The sequence below is a fragment of the Acipenser ruthenus genome, chromosome 1 (genome assembly GCF_902713425.1).
Source record: "Acipenser ruthenus chromosome 1, fAciRut3.2 maternal haplotype, whole genome shotgun sequence".
NCBI lineage: Eukaryota > Metazoa > Chordata > Actinopteri > Acipenseriformes > Acipenseridae > Acipenser > Acipenser ruthenus.
In genome coordinates, this window is record NC_081189.1 from 26,674,011 (window position 1) to 26,689,195 (window position 15,185).

The 15,185-nt window shown below is 37.3% G+C and overlaps 1 protein-coding gene across 5 annotated transcripts in view; it reads right to left on the reverse strand.

Annotated features, from left to right (window-relative positions):
• The window catches only part of LOC117409213 (chromodomain-helicase-DNA-binding protein 1), a 31,033-nt gene that overhangs the window by 848 nt on the left and 15,000 nt on the right, over positions 1-15,185 (reverse strand). For 3 of the 5 annotated variants that reach the window (XM_034014875.3, XM_034014878.3, XM_059022784.1), the window contains exons 13-36: positions 14,636-14,725; positions 13,576-13,766; positions 13,160-13,348; positions 12,590-12,752; positions 10,797-10,949; positions 10,596-10,667; positions 9,628-9,777; positions 9,340-9,488; positions 8,601-8,697; positions 8,422-8,517; positions 8,059-8,235; positions 7,303-7,472; positions 6,244-6,285; positions 6,010-6,143; positions 5,458-5,596; positions 5,082-5,232; positions 4,801-4,923; positions 4,319-4,468; positions 3,082-3,363; positions 2,800-2,934; positions 1,266-1,444; positions 728-827; positions 579-627; positions 182-395 (exon numbers count right to left, since the gene is read on the reverse strand). In XM_034014875.3, coding sequence (XP_033870766.3) covers positions 182-395; positions 579-627; positions 728-827; positions 1,266-1,444; positions 2,800-2,934; positions 3,082-3,363; positions 4,319-4,468; positions 4,801-4,923; positions 5,082-5,232; positions 5,458-5,596; positions 6,010-6,143; positions 6,244-6,285; positions 7,303-7,472; positions 8,059-8,235; positions 8,422-8,517; positions 8,601-8,697; positions 9,340-9,488; positions 9,628-9,777; positions 10,596-10,667; positions 10,797-10,949; positions 12,590-12,752; positions 13,160-13,348; positions 13,576-13,766; positions 14,636-14,725 — 3,395 coding nt within the window. The remainder of the gene's footprint in view (positions 1-181; positions 396-578; positions 628-727; positions 828-1,265; positions 1,445-2,799; positions 2,935-3,081; positions 3,364-4,318; positions 4,469-4,800; positions 4,924-5,081; positions 5,233-5,457; positions 5,597-6,009; positions 6,144-6,243; positions 6,286-7,302; positions 7,473-8,058; positions 8,236-8,421; positions 8,518-8,600; positions 8,698-9,339; positions 9,489-9,627; positions 9,778-10,595; positions 10,668-10,796; positions 10,950-12,589; positions 12,753-13,159; positions 13,349-13,575; positions 13,767-14,635; positions 14,726-15,185) is intronic. The other 2 variants (XM_034014876.3, XM_034014879.3) reach the window with 1 other exon arrangement.

Genomic DNA, 15,185 nt, shown 5'->3' on the forward strand with positions numbered 1-15,185 from the left:
TGAGCCCAGGATCTATATACTGTTATTCTGGGATAGCAACATGTGTATTGCATTTTGCAGAACGAGTTCTAGAAACAATTAACTTAATAAAGCTGTAGCAGATTCCATCAACTAAAGCTAGTTTTGATCCTGTGTTAGTCGGAGTGAGATGACCAACAGAAATTCAAGCATCAGTGTCTACCTGCTGTCTTGCCTGTAGTGATCCCTATCCCGGTGGTCCTTGCCATTGCTGTATGATGAATAAGGTCTCTTTCTCGAAGAATCGCTTTTCCTGTAAGAATCTCCCTGCCGTTCCTTGTGATGATCATTGTAATGTGAGGAGTGGTGCCTCTCAGAGGTGTAGCTGTCCCTGCTATTGTCGTCATGATGAGAATTCTCCTTTAGCCTTTCAATATCTGCATTGTATTAGAAGAGAGGAAGGACCTTTCACAATGACGTTCTCAAACCACTTTTCAGTTAGGAAATGTACTTAAGTTTACAGAAAGAAAAGTTCTATAGCTGATTTCAAAGCCTCAAAAATGTAAGTAGCATATACATATATGGATATTCTTTATGCAAAACAGGACATGTACACATACCTTCCTGTTTAATGCTGTGAACATTTAAGCTACTGTTTTGGTCACCTGCCTGCAAAAAACAAACAAAACAAACAAACATTGGTTTGCCGGTTGCTTCAAATTTTCATAAAGTTTTACATTTTGCACCAGTTTAAAATAGGTTCACATACCTGAGCACTCTCTTGTCGTTTCTTGATCGCGTGTTTATATAGTTTGTGTAGTTTTCTAGCATCAAACTCTGTAAACTTTGATACAAATATCCAGAGATTTCTGAAACAATAAAGCATGCATCAGAAAAGCAGAACTTGCCTTAGAAAGGTTTTCTCCTGATCAATATTTGAGCCAACCATAAAACACAAAAAATTGAATTACCTCCAGGTAAATGCACCAAAAACTTGTCTATGCATAACAAGTGAAACAAAATAAAATTGTACTCAATTAAAATGTCTAATTCAACATCAGCCTAGCATATAGTATTCTGTGACAATATTAAAATAAATACATACATATTAAGTCTTCCCTTTCTTGCAGTTGGTTTTAAAGATCCTGATTAGCAATTATCTTAATATACCCTAGTTTAGACAACTGGGGTATGTGAAACCAGACAATCATTTAAACAAGTAGAATTCCATGATTAAATGCATCTATCAATCTCAACAACTGACCAATCTAATATGAGGAGATCTCATCACTTGCTTGATTACTTACTTTCTCCACTGTTTGATCAGTTCTGGGTTGGTGTACTCCTTCAGACATTCAGTGATGTGGTCTCCAATTTTGATCAGGCACTGCCTTGTGTGTTCCAGCTGCTCCCTCTCTGAAAGACCCTTCTCTGGCCTATCTAACTGTTTTAATGCTGCCTTAACAGGTCGCATCCTTTCTTTGCACTAAAAAAAAAATTCAAAAAAAAGCATACAGTAAACTCTTGCTTGTTTTGAATAGTGCAAATACGATAAATGGCCTTGGAAATTACTTTTGTGATCATTACTATTTTTTAGAGATGGACCTATCATATGTCCTGTACTAGGGGTATCCAACCCTGGCCCTGGAGAGCTACAGGGTCTTCTGGTTTTTGTTGCAACGGAGCTACTTAATTTAAACAATTATTGGCTTAATTAGTCAAGTTGAATATGTGTTCCAGATCTTTAGCCATCAATAACTTAAACACCTATAAAACCTGCCGGATTGGGGCTCTCCAGGACCAGGCTTAGAGGCTGCTGCCCTATACTATATGTGCCATTATAGATTCCCATGTAATTTACACATTTGGAACTGCTCTATAAAACACTGTACTATGGTACATAGACTAACATATGTATGTAGTAAGGCTAATACAGTGCACTCCGTTTATAATAATCAGCTACATATAGGTGACCAAAACCACTGGGCAAAATTCCTATACTAATGCCTCGAGTAAACATAATTGTGATCATAACAAGTTGCTTATCCACAAGGACTTGTTTTGATGTACTGTCCTGAGGCGACTGAGCACCATTGACATTTGTATACTGTATTTAAACTGCTGATGCGCAGTGGCACACTTTTGCTAGTTGTAATTATAAATCAGTCAATTTAAGAATCAACTGCTTAAAGAATCAAGAACGGTGTGATTCTTATAAACGGAGTGCACTGTATCTAACTAAAGAATGATCAAATCAGTTAGAATACATGCAACACATTTAAAAACAAGATCTAATGTCTAATTATAAAGGGAAATTGTGGGTCGTGTCGGGAGACAGACAGCAAAATAATAATGGCATCTGCCTAAACAGCAACAAAACAGAAGCATTACAGTAGCTTACAGACTGCCAGAAGGAGAAATTAATAAGGACAATATGAACTGATGCTCTCTGATGTTGTAGTGGTTTCTGCTTGTTTTAAACACACATTTCTTGAAGTTCAGTGAGGGAAATTACTCAACTACTTGTATTTATAGTGCAGGTAATACAAGAGGTAGGCAAGTGCCAGTGGAATACGACAGGTAATACGATTAAATAGTGCGATCAACTTTATAAAGAAACACTACATATGCTGTATATTTTCCTCCCGTCATCACACCGCTCCCTGATACAACATTGTATTGGTATATAGAAACGAGCCCTAGCTTACAATTCAGACCATACTGGGTCATTCCCTTTCAATATAGAAGACTCAGCTCTCTGTTAAGACCCTTTTACCCAGCCCCTTTGTTGGTCTTAAAAGGTATTTCCTGTCGATATCGAATTTGCCAGCTTGAACCTACCACACTAAACGTCTTTTGGTCAAGCTCCTCTGACTCCTCAGCGATGGGTACAGGTTCACCGCTTGCAGTAATGTGGACAGGAGCATCCGTTACCTTCTTCAATTTTTCCTTAATCTCAACTTTTACTTCAGTTATCTTAAACAAAATTTAAAAAAAAAAAAAAAAACACAGCAACATTTAATTTTAGTTAAATGAAGTGTCTGAAATCAGACTTGGGATTCATGCGTTTCAATATGAATACGGAGAGATTACACACAGGAATGAATGCTGCCTATTTCTTACTTTTTCCTCTTTGATTTCTTCTTTTTTCAGTACAGGCTCAGCTTTCATTTCTTTCTTCTCTTTCAGTTCCCTTTTCTCTTTTACATCCTTATTTTCCTCTTTTTTATCCTTTTTTTCTTTTTTGTTGTCCTTTTCTTTCGCTTCCTTCTCTTCAGGCTCATTTTTAATTACAGTTTCTGGCTCTGGTTCGTCATCATCATCATCGTTGTCGTCATCACTTGACTTTTTTACTTTTTCAGTTTTGGCCCTCCTGTTGACAGGCTTGGCAGGAGCAACTTCTTCCTAAAAGAAGGACACATGGCTGTTTTACAAACTGATGAACGCAAACCATGTCTACTTGATATATTTTAATTCATTTTACATCTGGATTTAATTTTTTTTTACAGTCACAACTACCGTGTTATAATCAGGGCTTCAGTTCGGTTTTCATTCATTCCATTTTTCGGTGCTTACTTTTAGCTGTTTTTTTTTTTGTTTGTTTTTCCCCCCCTGGGGCTTTTGCTTTTTATATACTGTATGAAATTGTTGTTTTCAGTTACTTTCCAAAATGCTTTGGTGGTTGTTTCTGTTAATATGTTTAGTAACTCGACAGTACTTGAACACTTAAGTTATACCTTTGTTCCTTTGTCTTCCACCACAAAATCCTTATTTTTTTCACAGGCACATTCTTCTGGGTTTTTTGTGTGTTTAGGCATTTATTTTTTATTGGGAAAGGTAGCTTGTTTTTTTTTTTTTTTAGTAGTCTTTTACTTATTTTTTTGAAATGGGAAAGGGTGATGTCAACATGAATTGAGTAACCATTTCCAGTGTTTGTTACTTTTTTTTTTTGTAACAAATCGGGGGTATTTTATCGTTTCTTTTTTTACTGAAAATCAGAAGCTATAGTTTGAATATACTGTTCAGACAGATGCAACCATAGGGTTTACCCAAGCACATTTTGAACACTCAGCTTTCAATAATATTGTTAGTTGAAATGTATAAAAAGTAACAGTGTTTACCATATACCTTTTTAGGAGGAAAAAGAATGCATAACATTATTTTTTGGTACCAATTAAGGACACAATACTGTAAGTGGCAAGTGTTACATACGCAGTGCATCTTAGACCAATTTAACTGGTACAGTTAAAAAGTGAATACATAAATAAATAAAATAAATAAATAAAATAAAGCGAGCACATTAAATGTCATCTTGTGTCTACAATTCGGTAGCAGTGTTTTACTAGCATACAAGCCCCACCTTTACCTCTTCCTCCTCCTCCTCCTCCTCCTCCTCTGAGCTTTTCTCTGATGGGGGCGGAGACAAGTCACTCTTAACCACCTCTTCAATTTTTACTGGCTTTGCAACTTTGTTCTTCTTGCTTCTGGGCTTCCTCTTTCTCGAATTGGCCTACAAACAATAGATTAGTAGGTTCAAAGTTACTTCTAAAAATATTCAAAATAATATTTAATACTAACTTTAACTGCTACATGAAAAACTTTTTTTAAAGACATGTTAAATCAGATTTATATGCAACTATCCCCATAACTGAAAAACAATTAAGTATAAAATATTCATAGTATGCATGCATTTCTCTTAAGCATAAGCACATATAGGAATTGCTTGCTTTCAGTACAACAGGGACACCTAGTGGGTACATTTTTGTGTTTACAACATATCAAACTGCTGAGTAAACAAGGCATTACTGTTAAGTTTTTAAAAATACAAAGTGTTTGCCTTACCGTCCCAGCTAGCCTCTGGGCCTCCTTTCTGGCCAGGTCCTTGCTCAGTAGTTTTATGAGGTAGTCAGCTCTTGTCTGCAGCTGTTTAGCCTGTGGTTTCTTATCCGGGTCATCTGGTAACAGCTGCATTGAGAAAAAAAAAAAGGTTAATGAAACTACAAAAAATAAAAAAATAAATAATAAATTCAAGGCATCTGTTAATTTTCTATTTCTTAGCATTTTGAACACTTACACTAACCCGTTTCCCAATCAAAATGCAGCATTATGTCACTTGTGCTTACCTTTTGTGTTAAATTCAGGTCTGGGTCCATTTTGATCATTTCCCAGCTGCCATAGCCATACTCGTATATACCAATCAATAGGTTGGAGTCGTCTTCTTTACCCCAGTCAACATCAAAGTGAGCTGCCTTTGAATGACAAGGGATGCTATATCTGTTGAAGCAACAAGACATACTATTTCAGTCACCAAAATCAACTGAACTTGCTTTAACTCAAATCTTGAACTGTTTGTTTGGTTTGTTTTAAGAAAATCTACCAACACTATTGGGGATGAATTAACTGCTATACAACTATTAACTGTTTGTCTTTACATGGCCACTACAGTTCTTACAGGAGGAGTCACCAAATTGATTATTCTAGACTTCTTTTGACCACTACCTTTTCCTGTCCTCAGGATCTGCTGGAATGGACTTGTGCAATGGTGCCAGTTCTTCTTCATGAGAGACGACCAACTTTGCATTCACTTGAACCCCTGAGATTCGGAATGTTGGTCCTTTCACTTTACCTCGCCTGCCCCCTGTTGATCGGAAAGAACATTTCTTGAGGTTTAAAGACAGCAGGCCCCTATTTATTCAAACCTCCAGTATTTTTAAACATGCAGCATACCACAGATCACTGTGAAAAACAAATGTTAAACCATTTTAGGTTAATCCAGAACTTAAAAACACATAACATATGCCTGAACTAAGTTTCATCACAACTGGGTGAGCAACTCTGAGGATAAGAGTGTAGTATGTATATGTCACCACTATATCCATGTTGCCAGGTAGATTTAACCAGCTCAGGGATAACATTAAATGATTTATTTCACCCTCAACAAACTGCATTTGTATTTATTCTTTTTTTTTTTTTTTTTTTAAATTAACCAGAATTGAAAAAAAGGGAATTAGAAAGCATTTTTAAAAAAATCCTTCTAAAAACATAAATTACCTCCTGTCTTTTCTGGCCCAGAGGAGTTCTCTCTTAAGGTCTTTATGCAGCCATTATGCACGGTTTCAGCCAGCCGTTTAAGGTCCATTTCAGATTTGTCAACCAGTTCAGCATCCCGGGCAATTGCATCAAGTCTAGAAAACAATGGAATGGGATTTAGATCATTGTCCATTACTAACAACTCAAAAGAGAACATTGTCTTAAATCATGTGTATTATATACAACAAAACATACCTTTCCAGAGGGCCACCAAACTTTTTGTAACTCTTGATGAACCTGTAACAAACATGAAAAACCATGTTACAAAAGACAGTATTCCCCTAGAAAGCAATTAATTCTTTGCGGTCCTATGTCGGACCTGGTCCGACATTGCAATTATTCCTAACCGGTCCAATGTCGGACCCTGTCCGACATCATCAAGAAGACGCAAAAAACGGGTTTCTAGTCGTTTTGTTCTCCGGAAAAAGCAGAGAAAACCATTCAATGGCCGAGTGGGAGCGACAGGAGCCGAGACAAGCCCAAAAAAAAAAAAAAAAAAAAAAAAAAAAAGGGCGTACCTCATGAACAGTCATACTTGCCCCTGGCATCTGATAATGAAGGACATAAGGAAACAAGCTGGCTGTGATTGCATCAGTGCTCAGAGAATATCACAGACATTTGCAGAGCTTTTTTCAGATATTATAGTAATAAAATAATGACTTGGATCGCATTATTGAGGCGTTTGGTGATAAAACGAGTGATCAGGAGATGATTGATCGGTATGTACGACTATTATTATTTATTTCTTAGCATATGTGAAAGCTATAGCGAACGAAAGGATGGGGCGGGGCTGGAGATGCCTAGTGAGTGCTTTGTTGATATGCAGGGCCTTTTAAACCCGTTTGACTGTGGGGAAAAAATACTTTTAAACAGCGCGTCTAAAATTAACTGCGCGTGTGAAAATAAATTGGAGCCGACGCACCTGACACACACTTAATAAATGGACTGCAAAGGGTTAAAGGGTTGTATAGTACAATGGAAACTAACCTACAAATTCAAAAAGAATAACAAATCCAGAATAAACTAAGTGGTCACATCCAAAAACATAAAAGGTGCCTTAAAAGTAATGTAAATCCCCTTTTTTCACATAGCACACTAGATCATTTTGATATGCTCATTTAAATGGATGCCAATTCCTATAAAAAAAAAAAAAAGGTTCTCAACTGTCAAATATAAGGTGTCTGAGCTTTCTGCAAAACTGCCGAGAGGCTGGGGACATGATGGCTTTAAAAAAGTATTAATTTCAGACATTACCTCCGTATTTCAGCATCACTGAACCCTTTGATGTTTTCTCTTGGAATTGTCCGTGGTCTCCCTCGTTTCTTTGGCCGCTTTCTGCCTGAAATAGAATCGCTGTCGGACCCAGAGTACCTCCTGTTCCTGCTGTTCCTGCTGCGCCTGCCTTCATTCCCATTAAAATTTGCCTGTTTAAAGAATAACATTACAGATTAACTAGATAAGACTCAATGAACATCTATGCTTTTTAGCATTTCACAGAAATATGTACAGCACTCATACACGGTCATGTCACAATAAGGTACTCCAGAACATTACTAAATCTGTCCTTATGACTGATTCTAGCAGTTTATCTTTAATTTCCACTTCATACTCTACTCAAATCAAAAATAGGTAGTGTGGTGACTAGTTTACTGAAACGAAAAATTCTGAACCAATTACTCAATTATTCTGATTGAGCTCTCCACAGAAATCAGATGCTGACATTCAGGTGAGGGTCATTGGTGTTGATTGGGCTAATTTACTAATCAAAATGAAACAAGTGAAGAAACAGCTGCTTGGATTTGTGTGGATTGCTGTCATTCACAGAGTGCAAGAAAAGCAGCAATCCGCACAAATTCAGCATTTGCATATCAGCACAGGAGGAATTCAGTTAATCTATACAAATCATTACATGTTACTAATTCACAAGAGACCACGGTATAGTAAAAGCACTGCTAGTAACTAAAGCATGGCACCTCAGATGTTAACACAACGTACTAGATAAGCAAATACCTGTTTGGCGCAATTTCTCATTCTGGGCAGCAAGTAGATCTCTTCCAGCTCTTTCTGCCTCTCTTCCTCTTCCAGTCTCCTCCGCTGCTCCTCAGGAATAATATCATCCCAGGACTTCTTTTTCCGGTCAGCATCCAGGTCAATCTCTTCATCCTCCATTGTTGAAAAGTTTGCCACCTAGGGGGGGTTAAAACAGAGTTAAAATAACTGATGTTGTTTCATTGCCCTGTGAAGGATTTACAACAGAATATTTCAGATAAATGCTATCTAAAGCAATATTTATTTATTTATTATTATCTGTACTTGGTTTAATAATATATTTAATAACCTAATGCATTAAGATGGACAAACAGATGGCTACACCTTAAACTGTGACAGCAGTTCTTCCCCCACAGTCGAAGGACCCGGATCATTTTCTCGTGTTTCAGCTCGTTTCAGGATTTCATCGATATCCATTTCCTAGTAAGCAAGCACAGGGATGTTAGGTCTCTTGAAATAAAGACCTGTAGGTCAAAACTAACAACCACCGAAATGCATCTAACCTGTGGCTCCTGCTCCTCTCCTTCTTGTTCTTTAAACAGTTCCTCAGCACCAAACTTCAGGATTGCTGAAAGCTCTTCTTTATTGAAAGGAGTGGAACTGTAAAAATCAAAAACAGAAGATTTCACACGATGATTGAGCATTTCTTGCATCAACATTTTGTTTCTTTAGTTTTAATTTGTCTGATAAGTTTCACTTCTGAGGTAATTTGCTCCTCTCACTCTCTAGTTTTTTTTTTTTTTTTAAGAAAATTAAGATTTACTATTAAGGGCCAGCCATGCCAACAGCACAGCAAGAGGATGCTCCAGTAAACCTACACTATCTGCTTGAGTACCACTATATGAAGATTAATATCCATAACAATACTGGCTCTATTGTTGCATTTATGGATTACAACTTTATGATTAACTCCATTACCACATTAACGCATATTAACCATAGAGAACAGGAATCATCTATGAATTGTAATTAGGCCTACACAGGTTGTACCTATAAATATTCTCCATGAAAGTTACAGTAGTCAGAGACTAAGGACAGGTACTAACAGTAGAGTGGAGCAACAACCATCACACAAATGTGTTTTTCATGTACAGGAACTGGGCAAAGAGAAATACTGCCAAGTGATGTTCTAACAATTTTGAACAGTCCACAATTTTGCAGGCATAGTGTGCATTGTGATGCATTTTGCATACATATGATTTAATAAAGTGCACACTGTTACTGGAGGTATAAAGCAAGCACCTTGAAGGAGCTGAGCCTGTGTGCAGTACAGTTTTTCCTGTGGTATCCATTCTCTGGATCACCAGGTGGTCCAGCACCATCTTTTTCTTTGCCCTTTCAATGATTTCTTCCTCCACAGACCCCTTGGTGACCAGTCGATAGATGTTGACCTGAAATTGAACAATTCAAATTAATTACAATGCCATTAATTTTATTACAGGTGATTTGAGAATGTACTTTTAACATTTATTAAGAATACAATATTGCCCTGATCTACAAATGGAGCAAACATGTCTAATAAAATTGTACCTGTTTCTTCTGCCCAATCCTATGGGCCCTGGCTTGAGCTTGCAAGTCATTTTGAGGATTCCAATCCGAGTCAAAAATAACAACAGTATCTGCAGAGGCCAAGTTTATGCCCAGACCGCCAGCTCTTGTAGACAGCAAGAAGCAGAAATCCTAAAGGGACAGTCAAACAAGTGAACAACATTGCAACAACAACATTACCAAAATTGAACAAACATCTGATGGATGATAGAAATCATCCATCGGAACTATAGTTTGTTATAACTTTCTTGCCATAAGCAAGTAATTTGCAATCTTTAGATGTGGTGAAAAAGGCCATTTAAAAAGCAGAAATCCTACATTAGAGGTCATTTTCAAGAAGTAAAACATAGGAGACTGCTATATGCAAAGGAATAACTTTACATCTTGAAACATTTTGTGAAAAAAAGACAGTGTACAGGCTAAATACTTCATACAGATTACAATGCACCCCCTTTATAATGTCTGTGGCACCCATTGCCATTCCACTAGCACTTTCATTCTAGTTATAAGGCAGAACGCAAAATCACGGTCTCGTAATTATGTCTCCTGACTAAAGCATTATAAAGAGCGAGCACTGTACTATTATTATTATTATTATTATTATTATTTCTTAGCAGACGCCCTTATCCAGGGCGACTTACAACTGTTACAAGATATCACATTATTTTTACATAAAATTACATTATTTTTTACATACAATTACCCATTAATACAGTTGGGTTTTTACTGGAGCAATCTAGGTAAAGTACCTTGCTCAAGGGTACAGCAGCAGTGTCCCCCACCTGGGATTGAACCCACGACCCTCCGGTCAAGAGTCCAGAGCCCTAACCACTACTCCACACTGCTGCCCTATTATTAGTTAACACATTAAAACGGGAGTAAATAAAGACATCCATACAAGTCTGGTAAATCAGATTAATTAATACAAGTAATTATAATCTGCCATTTACCTCTGATCCTTCTGCATTAAAATGATCAAGTGCTTGTCTCCTCATTTCTCCCTTTATCGATCCATCCAGCCTCTAGATAAATAAAAGGAAGAAATATTCTGGTTAGGTACCTGTACTTCTGCTTCATCTTTCAAGCATTCCAAGCAATTTCTAAACATTCTAAACACAAAGCGTCCCATGAAATGAACAGAGAAAGCTCACCTGAAACAGGAACTGTCGACTCTTCAAGTATTCTGCGAGAATGTCCAGCATTCGCACCATCTGAGAGAAGATAAGAACTCGGTGGCCTCGCTCTTTAAGGCGTAAGAGGAGCTTGTCAAGCAAGATCAGCTTTCCACTGCTACGGATCAGATGCTAAGTAACAAGAAGTGATTCCAATTAGTGCTGCTGCATAAAACTACATGTAAATACAGAGTATGTAACCCACACAGGGAACCAAAGAGGAGGAGGTTCTTTTTTTTTTTTCTTTTTATTACTTGCTGCTTGTTTAATCTGCGAGAAAGAATACCAGCTGTATTTCTTGTTTATACAATTCAAATCTACATGGGGCTCACATCTATCTCATATTATTAATGTGTTCACACAGGGCTTTCTAAAATCACAGCACCATTAGGCCAGTAATAACCGAGATGTTTTAGATCAGAGGTTCCCAAACTGTGGTACGCGTACCCCCAGGGGTACGCGAGACGTGTTTAGGGGGTACGCGTGACAAATTGTGTAATGGCGTACATTTTTTTTTTAGGTTTTTTTTTTTTTTTTTGCATTTTCATAAGACTCGTCATACTCACACAAAACTTTAAAACGCATTGGAAATTCCTTTCAATTTCTGCCGTGAAATGGAGAAACAAACAGAGAGCCGTGCAAGACAATCTCGCGGGCAGCGGGACACTTGGGATCAACGCTGTGGTGTGCTCGTTTTGCAAACCTCCAAGTGGTAACAATGAGAACAAAGATACACAGGGACAGTGACGTACAGAACTCTCACCACCAATAACTGCACAACGCAAATTAAATGTATTATATTTATGACGTATGTTTTTAGTTTTTTATTAATTACATTTTTTTGGTGGTTATGATGAGCTATTTTTTATTTTTATGTAAATCGTTTTTTCAGAGCTATCGATTTTTATGTACTGTATGAAATTGTTGTTTTCTGTTACTGTACTTTACAAAATGCTTGTTTTTTTTCTGTCACAAAGTAGTAACTGTACAGTACCACACTTTGTACCTTCTTTCCTTTGTTGTCTTCCACAACGAAATCCTTGTGGTCATGGACACATTCTTCTGGGTTTTTTGTGTTTAGGCATTTGTTTTACATTTCGCCACAATTTGCAATTCTGTTTTAAATCCTACGTATCTTAACTGTAATATAGCTTTAAATCCCGCGAACGAGGCTCCAGTCGAGAAAGTATTCAGAACTAATCAATACAAGTTAGGAAAAGGTAGTTTGTCTTTGTTTTTTATGTATTAGGTTTTTGAGTTATGTGAATTGAGTATATTTCCAGTGTTTTTCTGGTGTTCATTATACACAGATTTTTTTTTTTTTTTTGTATCAGGGGTGTTTTATCGGTTAAACCCTAAAATCAGAAGCCGTAATTATATTATTATAGTCATTTATATTGTAAGTATATTATTGTGTATGTGTATAAATCTGTGTATTATGAAAGCATATATTAAAAACAACATGAACATATAAATCTGTATGCTAGGGGTACGTAGACAGGTGATAGGTCTGGAAGGGGGTACGCGGCAATCAAAAGTTTGGGAACCTCTGTTTTAGATGAACACACCGGAGAAAATGAACACACCATTACTGGCTACAGTTATTCAAGTATTTTGCAACAATGGTACATTCTGTATGGATCATTTAAGAGGAAGTTTATTGGTTAGGAAAAGACACTTGTGCCTCATAAGTCACTTACATATTCTGCAAACATTAAATGTTAAATAATATGGTAAAAAAAAAAGGATTTGCACTAGTCACAACGTCTTACCTGTAAGGCCTCTTGTTTGTTATAAAACTCATTATCATCGGGTGGTTTAATAAGGTAGCAATGATTACAACACTTTTTCAGTTCCATCATTATATTCAGAAAGCCTGAGGTACTGCCCTTTGTGCCTTTGCTGAGTGCCTTGTAATTCCGGGTCAACACCCACCTGTTCAAGGAAGTTAAAAAAAAAAAAAAAAAAAAAAAAAAAAAGTTATTGGAATACTTTTTTGTAAAGCCTATTAATGATGTGCCAGCTGATTACCTGTAAATCTACTTAAATGATCAAAAATGCTTTCCCTATATGCTGCCCCTCTGAGTACATAAATACAAAACTATAGAATGATCAGTATTATAAAAACATAGGCCACCATGACCTACATCCAATGAAAATGGGAAGAAATGTAAAATGTTTGTACACCTTCAAGAAATCTTACTGAGTTTTGTCTCAATTTCCAATTGAAATGGAAATAGAAAAAAAAGATTTTAAAACCCATTGTATCTACATTTGTCTGTAATCAGTCTACAGAAAGGACACATACTTATGCCTAACCATCGTGCAGGAAAACAACTTACTTGTAGTACTGCTTCTGTATTGCACTCATTTCCACCCGCAGGATCTGCTCCACCTTTGCAGGAAGGGACTTTTCCACATCCTTTTTAACTCTGCGCAGCAGAAAAGGCTCCAGCTCCTTATGCAGACTAGCATACCCAGAATCACGACCTGTCCCATGATCCTCCTCAAAGACCTCCCAAGAGCTAAACCTTAAATAAAAAGGTAAAAGGTAAGGTAAAAGGTAAAAAAAAACCTTAGGTAAAATGTTAACACTGGACAAGTAATAAACCAGTTAAAACATCAAAGTATTGAATTAAATTAAATATTATTTTTACATAAACTTTAAAATCATTGCATCATTGTCACTGAGTCGTTGATTTAAAATTTGGAATTAAAACAAAAAATATACACGTTTCAAAAGCTCAGCTTCACCTACTTGTCAGGCATGATAAAATGCAGCAATGACCAGAGCTCCTTCAGAGAGTTCTGCAGAGGGGTTCCAGTGATCAGAAGTCTGTGGTTTGACTTGAACTCTATCAGAGTTTTGTAAAGAAGGGAATCATCATTCTTCAAACGATGAGCTTCATCAACACCAATAAAAGCCCAGTTGACATTGCCAAGGAATGACTGGGACAAAAAAAAAAAAAAGCAGCTAATCACAAGGTATCCACTTTACACATTCTATATTATGGGCTACATGATTCAAACTTGAATTTCTTAACTTTAGTGTGGGGGCTTTAATGTTATTTTCTCGCCACAAAGTACATGGTACTGGGAAGCTAAAAGCTCAGTTGCTTAAAGATTTGTTAAACAGTCCTGTAAAATATATTTTGCTAATTTTTTAAAAACCATCTCTGGGCTCCCGAGTGGCGCATCCAGTAAAAGCACTCGCTAGAGTGCAGGATGCGCTCTATAGCCTGGATGTCGCGAGTTTGAATCCAGGCTATTCCACCGTGGACGGGAGCTCCCAGGGGGCGGCGCTCAATTGGCCGAGCATCGTCCGGGGGGAGGGAGGGTTAGGTCGACCAGGGGGTCCTCGGCTCACCGCGCACCAGCGACCCCTGTGGTCTGGCCGGGCGCCTGCGGGCTTGCCTGTAAGCTGCCCAGAGCTGCATTGTCCTCCGACGCTGTAGCTCTGAGGCGGCTGCACGGTGAGTCTGCAGAGTGTAAGGAAGCGGGCGGCTGATGGCACACACTTCGGAGGACAGCGAGTGTTCATCTTCGCCCCTCCCGAGTCAGCGTAGGGGTGGTAGCGGTGAGCTGAGCCTAAAAATAATTGGGCATTCCAAATTGGGGAGAAAATAATAAAAGATAATTGGCAACGACTAAATTTATATTTAAAAAAAAAAAAAAAAAAAACAACATCTCTGGTGAACCTTTAAAATATAACTAAATGGACAGGTTATAGGAAACAAATGTATTAAGTGGTCCAAATAAGATTTCCAGTGCAATAAATTGTATAATTCTGAAATGCGGGAGATGTTGACCATACAAACCTTATCTTTAAGCAGGATTTCATACGTTGTTAGTAAGATATTCAACTTCAAACGTTTGGTTTGTGGATGCATCCATTCATGTGTTCTAATCTAAACAAAAAAAAACACAAAACAAAAAAAAAAGTCAATATGATGTGTATGTGTTGCAGAATGCAGGAGCCAGAGGACCACTTTCATATTGTTGATTATAAAGTCTGTCTGAAATTACCTGGAATCACCTAGCTCTTGATATGTACTACTGTTAGGGGTGGGTTAGAGTACTCGAAATAATTATAATTACTTGAGCACTAATGTATTACTTGAGTATACGAAAAAATTTAAATAATATCTCTTCATGAATGCAAGTTCAATATATTGTAGCGACCAGGTCAGTTCAGTTTGGCAGACTAGTTTCATCTGGTCCTGTGCATTCACATTTTCTGTATTGATCCATACTTTTGAGTTGTATCTGATAGTTGTCTTTCATTTTAATATTGATGTTGTTTAAAATGTACCATCATTATGACTGCCGGCGGCGGTTTTAGGTATGAGTATAACTGCGGCGGTTCTA